The 12900-nt window shown below is 37.5% G+C and overlaps 1 protein-coding gene across 1 annotated transcript in view; it reads left to right on the forward strand.

Moving 5' to 3' along the window:
* The window catches only part of LOC137655680 (protein snakeskin-like), a 31493-nt gene extending 21674 nt beyond the window's left edge, over window positions 1–9819 (forward strand). Inside the window, exons 3-4 of the mRNA XM_068389638.1 lie at window positions 1–119; window positions 8874–9819. The exon at window positions 1–119 is cut by the window's left edge and continues 49 nt beyond it. Coding sequence (XP_068245739.1) covers window positions 1–119; window positions 8874–9074 — 320 coding nt within the window. The 3' untranslated portion in view covers window positions 9075–9819. The remainder of the gene's footprint in view (window positions 120–8873) is intronic.
* The last annotated feature ends 3081 nt before the right edge of the window (window positions 9820–12900 follow it).

The raw sequence follows: 12900 nt of genomic DNA on the forward strand, positions 1-12900 counted from the left end.
TTGGAAGTCTTGACGGCCAATACTTCGCTGTTGGAGTTTTGGTTACGGCTCTGATCATCACTCCTCTATTGCTTGTTAGTTACCTTATGGGAATCATGGAGATACAAAAAAGCATTCTGGTGAGTGAATCTCTTGCAGTATTCATTGTCTCCTTATGGGGGGTCTTATTCAACAGCCTTTGACGATGGTGCTTACTCTATGACCTTCGAAACTCTGCCGGCGTTAATGACATAACTGGCTCCCACCTTTTACGAATGTTAGGGAAGTCATTGAGTGCCATCAGTCATTGGGAAATCTATCTCTAAAATACTTACTTGCTCGAGCCAAATTAAGCTCTTGTCTCAAAATACACTCTTCCTCCTCTTTTTTTTTTCTCTTTTTTTTTTGCTCGTCTCAAAATACACTCCTCCTTTTTTTTTTTTTTTTTTTGCTCGTCTCAAAATACACTCCTCCTCCTTTTTTTTTCTTTTTTTTTTCTTTAAGGTCACTGGACCGACAGCCTAAGGCCCTTATTCAGCCCGACTCGAGGGAACCAAGAAGAGAATGCAACAGAAAGAGTGGGCCTGTTCCTAAATGAAAAAAAGATGAAGTTAGGAATAGAGGAGTGGTGACATTTTGCAACTCAATGGGACGAAACGTGCATTAGTATTGGCTGGAGAAAAAAAATGAAAGAAGAAAAATGGTGCTAATATGGATAATAGATTTTATTTTAATTCTTACAAGAAAAATAAACAGAAATATTTATTTTTAAAATCAACCAATTTACTGGTTAAGGCAGAGTTTCTGTAACTAAAATGCAAAACCAAAACATGAAACGCTATCTTATAGATTTAAAATAAGATATTCTGTTATTAAATTCTTATTAAATTAAATTACACAAAATAAATTATCATAAATAAAATCCTCATAAAATCAAGATGCCAGACTTCTTTCCATCTTGGCGCCGACATCGTTAGTGACAATAGCCCATTACCGTTTTATTTACTTTGCCTGTAAATTTTATTTCAAATTTCATCTATGTATGTATATGTATATAATTTTCTCTATTACTTTTTTTCCACGATTGCAACATTTGACTCTACTTTTATCTATTAATGGGAAATTTTTATAGGTATAAAATGTATTAAGTATTATTCAGCTGAAGTCTTGGGACACGCAGTTACAAGGCGAAAGCCATGGATATAAAATGATACTTGGGATACTATAATGAAAATTACAAGGAAGAGCATGCTAAGTACTCCAGTATTGATAGTGAGGTCAAAAGAAAAGCCGGGAATGACTGGAGAGAATATTTGGACAGTAAAGCAGATGAGGCTGACAAAGCTATGAATTCAGGGAGTGGCTATGGTGTAAGAATTGCTCATAGAATTATTAATGAAATCTCGACTGGGGAAAAGAAGATGAAGCATATACAAAACAAAAATGGAGATGGAACTGTTATAACCAAAGAAGATGAAAAAAAGACAACATTGGATGGAACACTTTAGTGAGGTTATGAATAGGAGATATAAAGGGAATAATTTGAGTGATATCCCTGAAGCTGATGACGACCTTGATGTGCCCATGAATGTATTCAGTGTGTTCGAAGTCGAACCTATCCTAAAAAAACTAAAGAGATGGAAAGCCCCGGGATACAATGGACTAACTGCTGAGATGATACTGGCCGAAAATGAAGTGACTCCCAGAATAATTACAAGATTATTTTGTAGAATGTGTCATGAAGAGGCAAAACCTGATGAATGCGAGTTAATAGTATTAATGAAAATGGCAAAAAAGGAGACCTGACTTATCACAATAATTACAGAGGCATCACACTTACGTAAGTTGTGATGGAAATATATAGGATGCTTATCCTAAAAGAACTAGAGAGAAAGATTGATGAAAAACTAAGAGATGAAAAAGCAAGATTTCAAAAAAGATAGAAATTGCACTGACCAAATATTCATTTTGAGACATATTGAACAGCAATGCGTAGAATATAGAAATCAACTTTTGATGGCATTTGTGGACCATGAAAAAGCCTTTGATAGTGTACACTGGCCAGTTTAGTGGAGTCCTTCGTTATTATGTTATTCCTCTTGAATATGTGAATATATGAGTACTCCAAGGGAATGTGTTGTCACCTTTATTGTTTATCTTCTTCATAGATTTTGTAATGCATAGAACAGTCGGATATGGTGGAGAAGGATTGGACTGAATTGGTGATAGGAATTTAGCAGACCTAGATTATGCTGATGATGCTGTCCTTGTTAGCAGAACACCACAGGATTTGCAATGTTGCTTACCAGAATGCATGAAATATCACATGAAGTTGGGCTAAAGACAGAGATGTTGAGAACAGAATATGCAATGCAAGATAAAATATCATTAAAAGGAGAAAGGATTAATGAGGTACAATCATTTAAGTATTTAGGAAATATGATCTCTAATACGGGGAGATTGGAATCAAGATGGTGAAAGTGTTATGGACTTTGCTGTAGCATTTGATATGGCAGTAATCAACACTTTCTTTGAAAAACAGCCAAAATTTCTTACAACATATAAAAGTGGTGGGCAAGAATCGCAAATTGATTTTATATTAGGTAAAAGGGTACATCTAAAAGAGATAAGAAACTAAAATATTCCCAGGAGAAGCTGTAACTCCCCAGCATAGACTCTTGACAGTAGACTGGGATAGGAAGAGAACAATAAGAGGTAGGCAAGAGATGATTCCAAAGATAAGATGGTGGAAGCTGAAAGAACCAGAATGTAGGGATACATTCATAGAGAAGATTTTAGTCGAGCTTGGTACCTGGGATTATGAGGATGTAGATGAGTGGTGGGAACGGAACAGCAGTATTTTGCAAAGAGTCGGCAGAGAAGTTTTAGGGATGTCAACAGGAAAAGGGCCAAGAGGCAAAGAAACTTGGTGGTGGAGTAATTATGTACAAGAAAAAATCAAGATCAAGAGAAATGCAAGGAAAGGGTATGATGAAACAGGCACTGAAGAAGATAAGAACAGACGTAAATTAGCAAAGAAAGAAGCAAAAGTGGCGGTGGCACAGTCAAAACAGCAAGCATTGGATAATGTATATGAAGACTTGGACACAAAGGAGGGTCAAAAGAAGATTTACAAGATTGCTAAAGGAAGAAATAAAGCAACCAAAGATATTACCCACATTAAGCAGATAAAGAATGAGGATGGAGTGGTGATGTGTACCTCAAGTGATATAAAAGGAAGGTGGAAGCAATATTTTGAAAGATTGCTAAATGAAGAAAATCCGAGATCTATATTTGCAGATGGAAATCCAAATCTAGGAATGGTAAGAGATATAGATAGAGAAGAAATTAAGGTTGCCCTCAGTAAGATGAAAAATGGAAAAGCTACGGGACCTGATGAGATCCCAGTGGAAGTCTGGAAATGCTTGGGGGAATTTGGAGTGAATATGCAGTGGGATCTGATGAAAAAGATACACCGAAAAGAAAAGATGCCCAGAATGTGGAGGAATAACTTTTTAATACCCATATTCAAAGAAAAGGGGGATGTACAAAACTGTAATAATTATAGAGCAATCAAACTCCTCCCACTTACTATGAAGCTTTGGGAAAGGATTATAGAGCGTAGGATCAGGGAAGAGACCAAGATTGGAGAAGAGCAGTTTGGATTTATGCCAGGCAGAAGCACGACGGATGCAATGTTTGCACTAAGGCAGATGATGGAAAAATATAGAGAAGGCCAAAAGGAATTACATATAGTATTTATTGACTTAGAGAAGGCTCATGATAGAGTTCCACGGCAGGAGATATGGAGATGTTTGAGAGAGAGGGGAACACCAGAGAAATATGTTAGACTGATTAGAGATATGTATGAAGGAGCAGGCACACAAATAAGAACGAGTGTTGGGTTACACCAGGGGTCGTCATTAAGCCCCTATTTGTTTAATATAGTAATGGATGTAATTACTGAAAGAGTGAGGGAGCAATCACCATGGACCATGCTGTTTGCAGATGATATAGTTCTGTGTAATGAAACCAGAGAAGGATTGGAGGGGAAGCTGGAGAGATGAAGAGAGGAATTGGAGAGCAGAGGGCTAAAGATCAGCATCCTCCTGTGGTCTTATCATCTCCCCAGGAAAAAGTAGAATCTTCTCCCCAAGGCCAGCAAGAAATCTACCAGAATTTACTGTGGGGAACAATGTTGTACCTTTATGCACACAATATATTTACTTGGGAGCACCAGTGCGAATTACACCATCCATTCCAGCGAGACAGAGAGTACATCCCATTGTTCAAGATCTGCTGGCCCGGTTACAGAGACGCCTGACTCCTCTCAAGTGGCTTACTAATTATTCTGCAGGAGTATCTATCCCAGTTGCAAGAACCATATATATTGCTTTCATCCGCTCAGTGATAGATTATCTTTCCCCTGCACTATGTCAACTCTCCAGATCAACTCTACAGCCGCTTGAAAAATTCCAGAACCAAGCAATGAGACTCATTCTAGGTTGTCCAGCATCCACTAGAATTGTAAACATGCTACACGAACTCCAATGTCACCTAATTCAGTATCAAATGCCTGTATTAACCTCACCTGTCTCCTCACTATTCAAACATCATCAGAACTTCTCTCGATCTAGATGCACCTCGTCCACAACTACGCCAGGGGGGACGTACACTAGTTAGTACTGTCTGTTCAAGCATTCGGGGGCTTGACATCAACATCGTGGCAGAGATTGTGGATTATGGCCTTGCACCCTGGCAGACTCCTGTGCCAGCAATCTCTTACACTCTAAGACTGACTTGCCTCAACTTCAACAACAACGTGCATTGGAGACCATCGACAGACTATCCTCGTCCCTCAGTGTAGCCCATCACCTCTACACAGAGGGCTCCCTACAGCAGAATGGCAGTGCTGGATGTGATGTTTTCTCCCCCACTTTGGAACCCCCGCCAGAGGGCTGGACAGGCCGTCGCCTCCCAAAGTCATCAAGCTCCACGTATTGTGAACTACATGGACTTCTAGATGCAGTTATTTTAATCAAACAGACCAGAAACAACGGCTTGATCATCTGCGACTCGCAACCAGCACTCCAAGCCCTTTCTTCACATAAGCCAGCATACCAGCCCCTGGTTACACAAATACATAGGCAACTAGACATGGCCAACATGAGCTCACTGGTAGTGCACTTCCTATGGATTCCCTCTCACGTGGGTCTTCTGGCTAACAACACCGTTGACCATCTCGCAAAGGCTGCCTGTCAACTGGATCCTCCAGATGTTGATGCTCCCAGTCCATCTCTCCTGTGCTGCAGAAAAATGGTGCGCCAAGCTGCTCGCTCACCTACTCATCATCGTAGTAATGCTGAGAGAGCCACCAGTATATCAATACAGCATTATGATCACTTCTTTCCTCACCAACACAAATATCGCCGCAGTGGACTCATGATTCGTCAAAATAACGTGGTTTATGCACGTCTTCGGCTGGGTTGGCGACCAGTTTGGCAGGTGGCTGAGCAAGATGGAGTTCCTCACTTCTCCTCCTGTAGGTTATGTAACGCACCCAACGCCAACACCCTGGAACACTATTGCCTGGAATGTCCTCTTGTTAGTGACATATTACCCGAAAGACTCACAGTAGTTGATACATGTAAAAGATTATTGACAGATAATGATTTGCTCGATGAGATCCTCATGCGCCATCCTCACTTTGGTGGATACTGAATTATCAGCTGTTTTGTAATGTTAATTAAAGGTAGGTACAACCTACCTATGAAATCAAACTAAATTTAATTTGTATTCCATATGAATTCATATGCATAATAGTCTAGCAGAATGGAGCCCTTTTTTTGGGTGTACGTGGTTTTAGGGTACCCACAAAGTTTTTTTGCAGATTATATAACTTTGAGACATGCTGATTCAGAATCCACTTGATGCCACCTTGGCACCCTTGAGCATTTTGCATAATATGCTAATTAAGTCGGCCATTATGAAAATTTTGTTTTTAGGGTATAACTTTTTTATTTGACCAGATACAAGGGAGATCCTGATGTCTACCCCCAGGTTTAGAGGGTCTCTGATTCTGATGATACCATTTTTAACATGATTACTAATTTTCATATGCATATTATGCTAATTAGGTGACGGTAATAACGCAAATTGGTATTATAACTAGAGTATGCTTACTTCACCGAATAACATTGTATTTTGGTGCCTACCACATATTTCAGGGACTCTGATTATCAGTCCTTTCTATTCTATTGTCTTTGCATATTAATAATTTTGCTAATTAAAGTCAGTATTACATTAAGTTTACATGGTCAGTGCATTGGCCACAACAAGGAACAGTCAAGGACTATGTAGACAACTTCATAAGGAATGTGATGCTGAAAGCTAAGGACTCAGAGGTCTGATTAACCTTTAATAGGTACTATGATTATTCTATCAAAAGTGTGACACGAGGAGCTAGAGGTGGCAAACATGCAACTCGTCAACATCATCTGAACCTTTCAAGTCCTTTGCCCCCTCAAGCGGTTGTGTTGCAAGTCCATGCAAACAAAGTACAGCTGATTGATATCATCTGTGATCATCTGGTGGAGCTCTGTGTAACCAGTGGTGAACCCATTCACAACAAGATAGTTGTGTGTGGTCGGGACCCAATTCCAATTGAACTGTTCTGTGGTTATCAGATTCATCACAGGGACCTCAGAACTACCCATGAAGAAGCTGACGTCACTATGATCTATCAGATACTGCAAATTGCCCAAATGGACAGTGTAAAGACAATAAAAGTCATTTGTGATGACACAGACGTCTTTGTTCTCTTAGTGCATTTTTGTAGCCAGGAAAAGTTGAACTGTGCCCTGATCATGGAAGCCACAAGCTGTGAGCGGATCTCAGTTGACATACAGGCCACAGTGAAAAAACATGCAGCAATAGTGCCAAATCTTTTGGCGGCCCATGCGCTTACTGGGTGCGATACCGTTGCCAAGCTTCGGGGCATTAGCAAGGGAACTATGATAAACAAGCTGGTGAAGCAAGGACACGCTTTCCAATATCTGGGGGATCTTGACTCATCATTGGATAAAGTAATGGCAGAAGCTACAAAGTTCATTTCTGCATGCTATGGCAGCAAGGAGAGGGATGACTTGTCAAAGGCTCGCGTTGAACTATGGTAAAAAAAGATGGGCAAGAAGAACATTACAGCCGCCCCAGCCTTAAAGACCATCCCACCCACAACTGAGGCATTTAGAGAAAATGTCTTGCGTGCCCATGTTCAAACGGCAGTATGGAAATCGGCACCCCTGCCAGACCCTCCATCGTTTGAGCCTACTGACTATGGGTGGTCTCGTGAAGAAAGCACCAAAACACTGATCCCAAAGACTCTCCCACCAGACGTTGCCCTAGCACCTCCTGAGGTATTAGAGATGCTTCGTTGTGGGTGTTCAACCAATGAACCATGTAGTTCTCAGAGGTGTGGCTGTAACAGTGGACACTTGCCTTGCACATTTTTCTGTGCATGTCGTGGAGAATCAAACTGTCGAAATACATACAACAAGCAAAACGATGAGGCTGATGAAGGGGAGGACTATCAAAGTGGTGGAGAGGACAATGACTTGCTAAACTGAGTAACTAAAGACATTATGACTGCTAATTAGCATAATATATGCAGTTTATGCAAATGACTATAGTTCATCATCCTGGAGGTCTGTGTAGCAGTCTGGGACTAATTAGTGCAATCAGGGAAATGTTACATGTATCATTGTTATATTTTGCCATAAGTCGGAAATTTCAACCATTCACACTAAATTTATGCATATGCAAATCCATATGGAATGCAAATATATGCAAAAAAGGCACTAATAATGGCAAAAGTAGAATCTGAGACCCATTAACATTGGGAAAGGCATAGAAATTACCCTCTTAATGGCAACATATGCAAGCTTTAGCCAAAATACTAAATTTGGGTAATTTCCATCACCTAATTAGCATAACATGCATATGCAAATTAGTAATCATGTTAAAAATGGTATCATCAGAATCAGAGACCCTCTAAACCTGGGGGTAGACATCATGATCTCCCTTGTATCTGGTCAAATAAAAAAGTTATACCCTAAAAACAAAATTTTCATAATGGCCGACTTAATTAGCATATTATGCAAAATGCTCAAGGGTGCCAAGGTGGCATCAAGTGGATTCTGAATCAGCATGTCTCAAAGATATATAATCCGCAAAAAAACTTTGTGGGTACCCTAAAACCACGTTTGGTCCCCATTCTGCTAGACTATAACCATAAATATATAGAAATGAGCAATATTATTTTTAATATGAACTAAATATCTGTCTATACTTTATTTTGTATTCCTTTGTATAACCTTCATTATATGCTATAGATGTAAACAATACTGTTTAAAGATGTACTTAAATGTCTGTATATACTTTTTTATTCTTTAGCTATAACTGAATTACAATGTAATGTAAACAATATTACTGTATTACCATGTACTCAAATGTCTGACGCCAATGGTCGCAATAAATTGATTAAAACAATCTCTCTCTCTCTCTCTCTCTCTCTCTCTCTCTCTCTCTCTCTCTCTCTCTCTCTCTCTCTCTCTCTCTCTCTCTCAAAAACATAGAATGTATTCAAAATTCTCTCTCAAAAACATAGAATGTATTCAAAATTCTATAGTAATGTACCAGATATTCATCATGACTCCAGAATGAGCTTATCCTTTCCAAAATATAAACAGCAAATTAGTGATGGTTTCATTTTGCTCCATTTCTATTAATCATGATTATTGAAATTGTTTCATAATTCGACATATAACGAAAAGCCATGAAAACATGTATTCGCCATTGTATAAAGTTATTTCTTTTCTTTTTTCTCTCCAACGCAGGAAGTGGCCCTGAACTTCTTGCTTTTTCTGTTTTTGCTGTCGGTGGGATCTTTCGCCATAAACACGTGGGGGAAAATCCCAAGCATGAAGCAGAAGAGCGACGCTATGGCCATGGGAAGTTTCTGCATCTTGGCCTCCATCGCCTACCTGGCCGATTTCATCTTGTCCGCATTGAATTTCAGGAACGAACATTTCTCATAGGTCATCAGAAATTGTAAGAGTGTGAGAATGCTTATCTAACATCGAGGAGAGACCATGTCACCATCTTTGCATAATAAATAATCTAACAGATTGCCTCCATTGTACGGCATCACTCCTGCTAAAATGATGTTTTTGTAATTACGAACGAAACTTCTTGCATGAACTGCCCGTAAAACCGGCCTTTTATTTTTCTTAAAAGTCGGGGAGGGGGGGGGGGGGGATTGTTACCGGAATGCCAACTATTGTAAGATACGTTAGGTTAGGTTAGGTTAGGTGGCTGATTGTCTTTAAAATTAGGGACAATACGGCTTTTTCATGTCCCCTTGTTCTTTAACTTGAATGACTGATTAGTTTTCAAGTCTTATAAAGATGTGTTGTAGGGTAGGACTACTCAAATTCCAAAGATCAAAATTGTAGGTAATGTTTGTATGCGTGTGTGTAGTTTCTGTTATATCATAAATATGAATATAATTTTACAAGGGTGTCATATTGAACATAACTGTTGATTTTCTTTATAGAATAGATACCGAAGTAGCATTTCGTGATAGGTGTAACGATTTTAAAAAATCATATCTTTCTAAGTCTGCATAAGATGGGCTTCAAGGCTTATAATTGTGAGTAAGCATATCTCCAGCTTGTGTTGTGAAATTTCTAAGCCCCAAAATCTGTATTTTCTTAAGCCACTCGAATCCTGATTTATATGTGTAGAAATAAATCATCTGCTCCGGCAAAAAAAAAGAAAAAAAAATAATTAGGGTGTTTGTTATACCTCTTATGCTTCTCGCATGTCTTCGACAATGAGATTTAATTAGTTTTATGATCTTTTGTAGGAAACCCCTACCCAAATCCTTATACTGTAATTAATTATTTGATTTTATTATTTCATTCAACATATATAATTTAGCTGTTTGAATTTTACTTTACAGTGAATATGATTTCCCTGTGCCCTCTTATTCCATTACGCCAAGGTTATCTGAAACGAAAATTTCCCAGTACTAGTTACTTCACCTGAAATTTAGAGTCGTTTGACTATACAGTTAAAATCTTTGTCACTAATAGAAGACACGTTTGTTACTATATGAATGTCATAAAAGTCTGCACAATGATCACTTCACCTGAAATTTAGAGTCATTTGACTATACTGTTAAAAGTTTTATCACTAATAGAAGACACGTTTGTTACTATATGAATGTCATAAAAGTCAGCACAATGATCACGGTATAATTTCACCAAATGTGCTTCTGGTAATACATGCAAATTTCATATTTTAATGTAAAGTGTAAGAGGAAACTTTGAACTTCTGATAACGCCTATCCAATATCAATGCAATGTGTGAGAGTAAAAGTTGATAAAAAAATCATCGAGAGATATTCATAGCAAACAAAATGTATGCCAAGATAATACTGATCAAAATGGTTACCATCGTGCACAGGATGTATCATATGATGCTTAGCATGACCTAAAGCCTAATATGGGAGAGTAACCAAATACCGAACTATCAATCAAATAACCACATTTGTGACATATTGACTCATCAATCAAGGACATAGTGTGAATTTTATCCATTTAAACGGTTACGTTTTATTTAAAAGATTTGAAGTAAAAATAATGCAGTGGGATGAAATAACGCAAAACAAACCACACGCACTTGAATCTTCCTAACTCACAAATAGAGTCTGCCAAACAAACCTTTCTACTTCATAAACTTACAATTGGACTATTGCAGGATATTTAGAATAAAAAATAATCTTATAACTATATTTCTTACAACTAAATTCATATACCAACTACCAACACCGTCTTATACCCTAACATACAAATCATCATCATCATCATCTCCTCTTACGCCTATTGATGCAAAGGGCCTCGGTTAGATTTTGCCATTCGTCTCTATCTTGAGCTTTTAATTCAATACTTCTCCATTCATCATCTCCTACTTCGCGCTTCATAGTCCTCAGCCATGCAGGCCTGGGTCTTCTAACTCTTCTAGTCCCTTGTGGAGCCCAGCTGAACGTTTGGTGAACTAATCTCTCTTCGGGAATGCGATGAGCATGTCCAAACCATCTCCATCTACCCCTCATCATGATCTCGTCCACATATGGCACTCGAGTAATCTCTATTGGTTTCATTTATAATCCTGTCCTGCCATTTAATTCCCAATATCCTTCTGAGGGTTTTGTTCTCAAATCTACTAAACCTATTGGAGAATGTTTCATTGTCATACCATGACTAATGTCCATACAGTAACACCGATCTCACTAAACTGATATATAGTCTGATTTTTATATGTAATTTCAGGAGATTTTATTTCAAATTTTACTTAACCTAGCCATTGTCTGATTTGCTCTTTTCAATCTTTCACTAAATATCAGTGACATGTTTATTACTTCTCTTGCAGTTAATTTATTTCCTTATTTCCTTTCCTCACTGGGCATTTTTCCCAGTTGGAGCAAAATTTGGGCTTAAAATATCCTGCTTTTCTAACTGTGGCTGTAGCTTAGATAATAATAAAAAAAAAAAAAATAATAATAATAATAATAATAATAATAATAATAATAATAATAATAAAAAGCGAACATGGAGAACTTCTGATTCTACACTTTCTCAGTGACGGGTGAATCTATCAAAGAAAACGCCTTTATTTTGGTATTGTGAGTAAAGAAAATGAACTTATTTATAACCAAGGGGAATATAAATTAAGATCATACGAAGTTCCCAGATAATTTGCCTTTCGGGAAGAGTTATGGAAATAAACGCGGCGAGAATAAGTCTATAAACAAGTAAATTATTATAATGCATACTTCATTATGTTTCAATGGTCATCTAAACTATAAATATGTCAAATAATTTTCGATAAATTCTAGAAATTTGACCTTAGGCGAGTTCTTAACACAACTAAATCTTGGATAAAACAATGACATAAAATTTGAAATAGCAAATGTTACAAAAACTTGAAACATACCAAAATAGACACCATTAATAACATCAATATTAATCACCATTAAAGGGAAAATATCCTTTAATATACTGATTTGATTCTCAAAGCCAACTTCTGCAGATGAAACAGAGTCAATAATAATACGAAATGACCCTATGTAAGAAAATAATCATAAAGGAAATAAATATAAAACTTTAATAAATGTACACTAACAAACATGAAATATTAGCATAACTATACGGTACCTAAAGATATTTTAGAAAAAAATTAAGGCAACAGTGCAAAAGTATTTCTTGGGTCTGCCCCTCTCTTTTATTATTCTCCTGTACTTCTCTTTCTCCCTATTTCCTTAATCTTTCCCATCCCGAGTACCTGCCTTTGAGCTATAAACTGGATGGTATCCAGGGGTACTCTTCCTTTCCCCATATTCCCCACTTCCCTATTGTTATTATTATGGTTATGGTTATAGATCAGAGACATCAACTATAATCAATGGGTAATAAAGAGAGAAAGACCTTTTACAGGATATGATATAAAAGACGTGTATACCATATTCATCTAGTGTTAGTTTGTGCAAGAATTATCCTCTTTTGTTGATCTATGCGATAATATTATTATTTGTTTGTTTGCGGAATCATCATCATCTATTGTTTGTCTGTGTAATTATCATCATTTGTTATTGGACTGTACAATCGTTATCATACGGTGATGTTCTGTGCAATTGATAGTATTTATTGTAAGCTTGTGTAATCATCATCATCAATAATTGCTGATCCGTGAAAAAATCATCATCTATTGTAGGTCTTTGTAATCATCATCATCATCAATATTTGTTGATCCGTGAAATAATCATCTTCTATTGTAGGTCTTTGCAATTATCATCATCTA

Source organism: Palaemon carinicauda, chromosome 16 (genome assembly GCF_036898095.1).
Source record: "Palaemon carinicauda isolate YSFRI2023 chromosome 16, ASM3689809v2, whole genome shotgun sequence".
NCBI classification, from domain to species: Eukaryota; Metazoa; Arthropoda; class Malacostraca; order Decapoda; family Palaemonidae; genus Palaemon; species Palaemon carinicauda.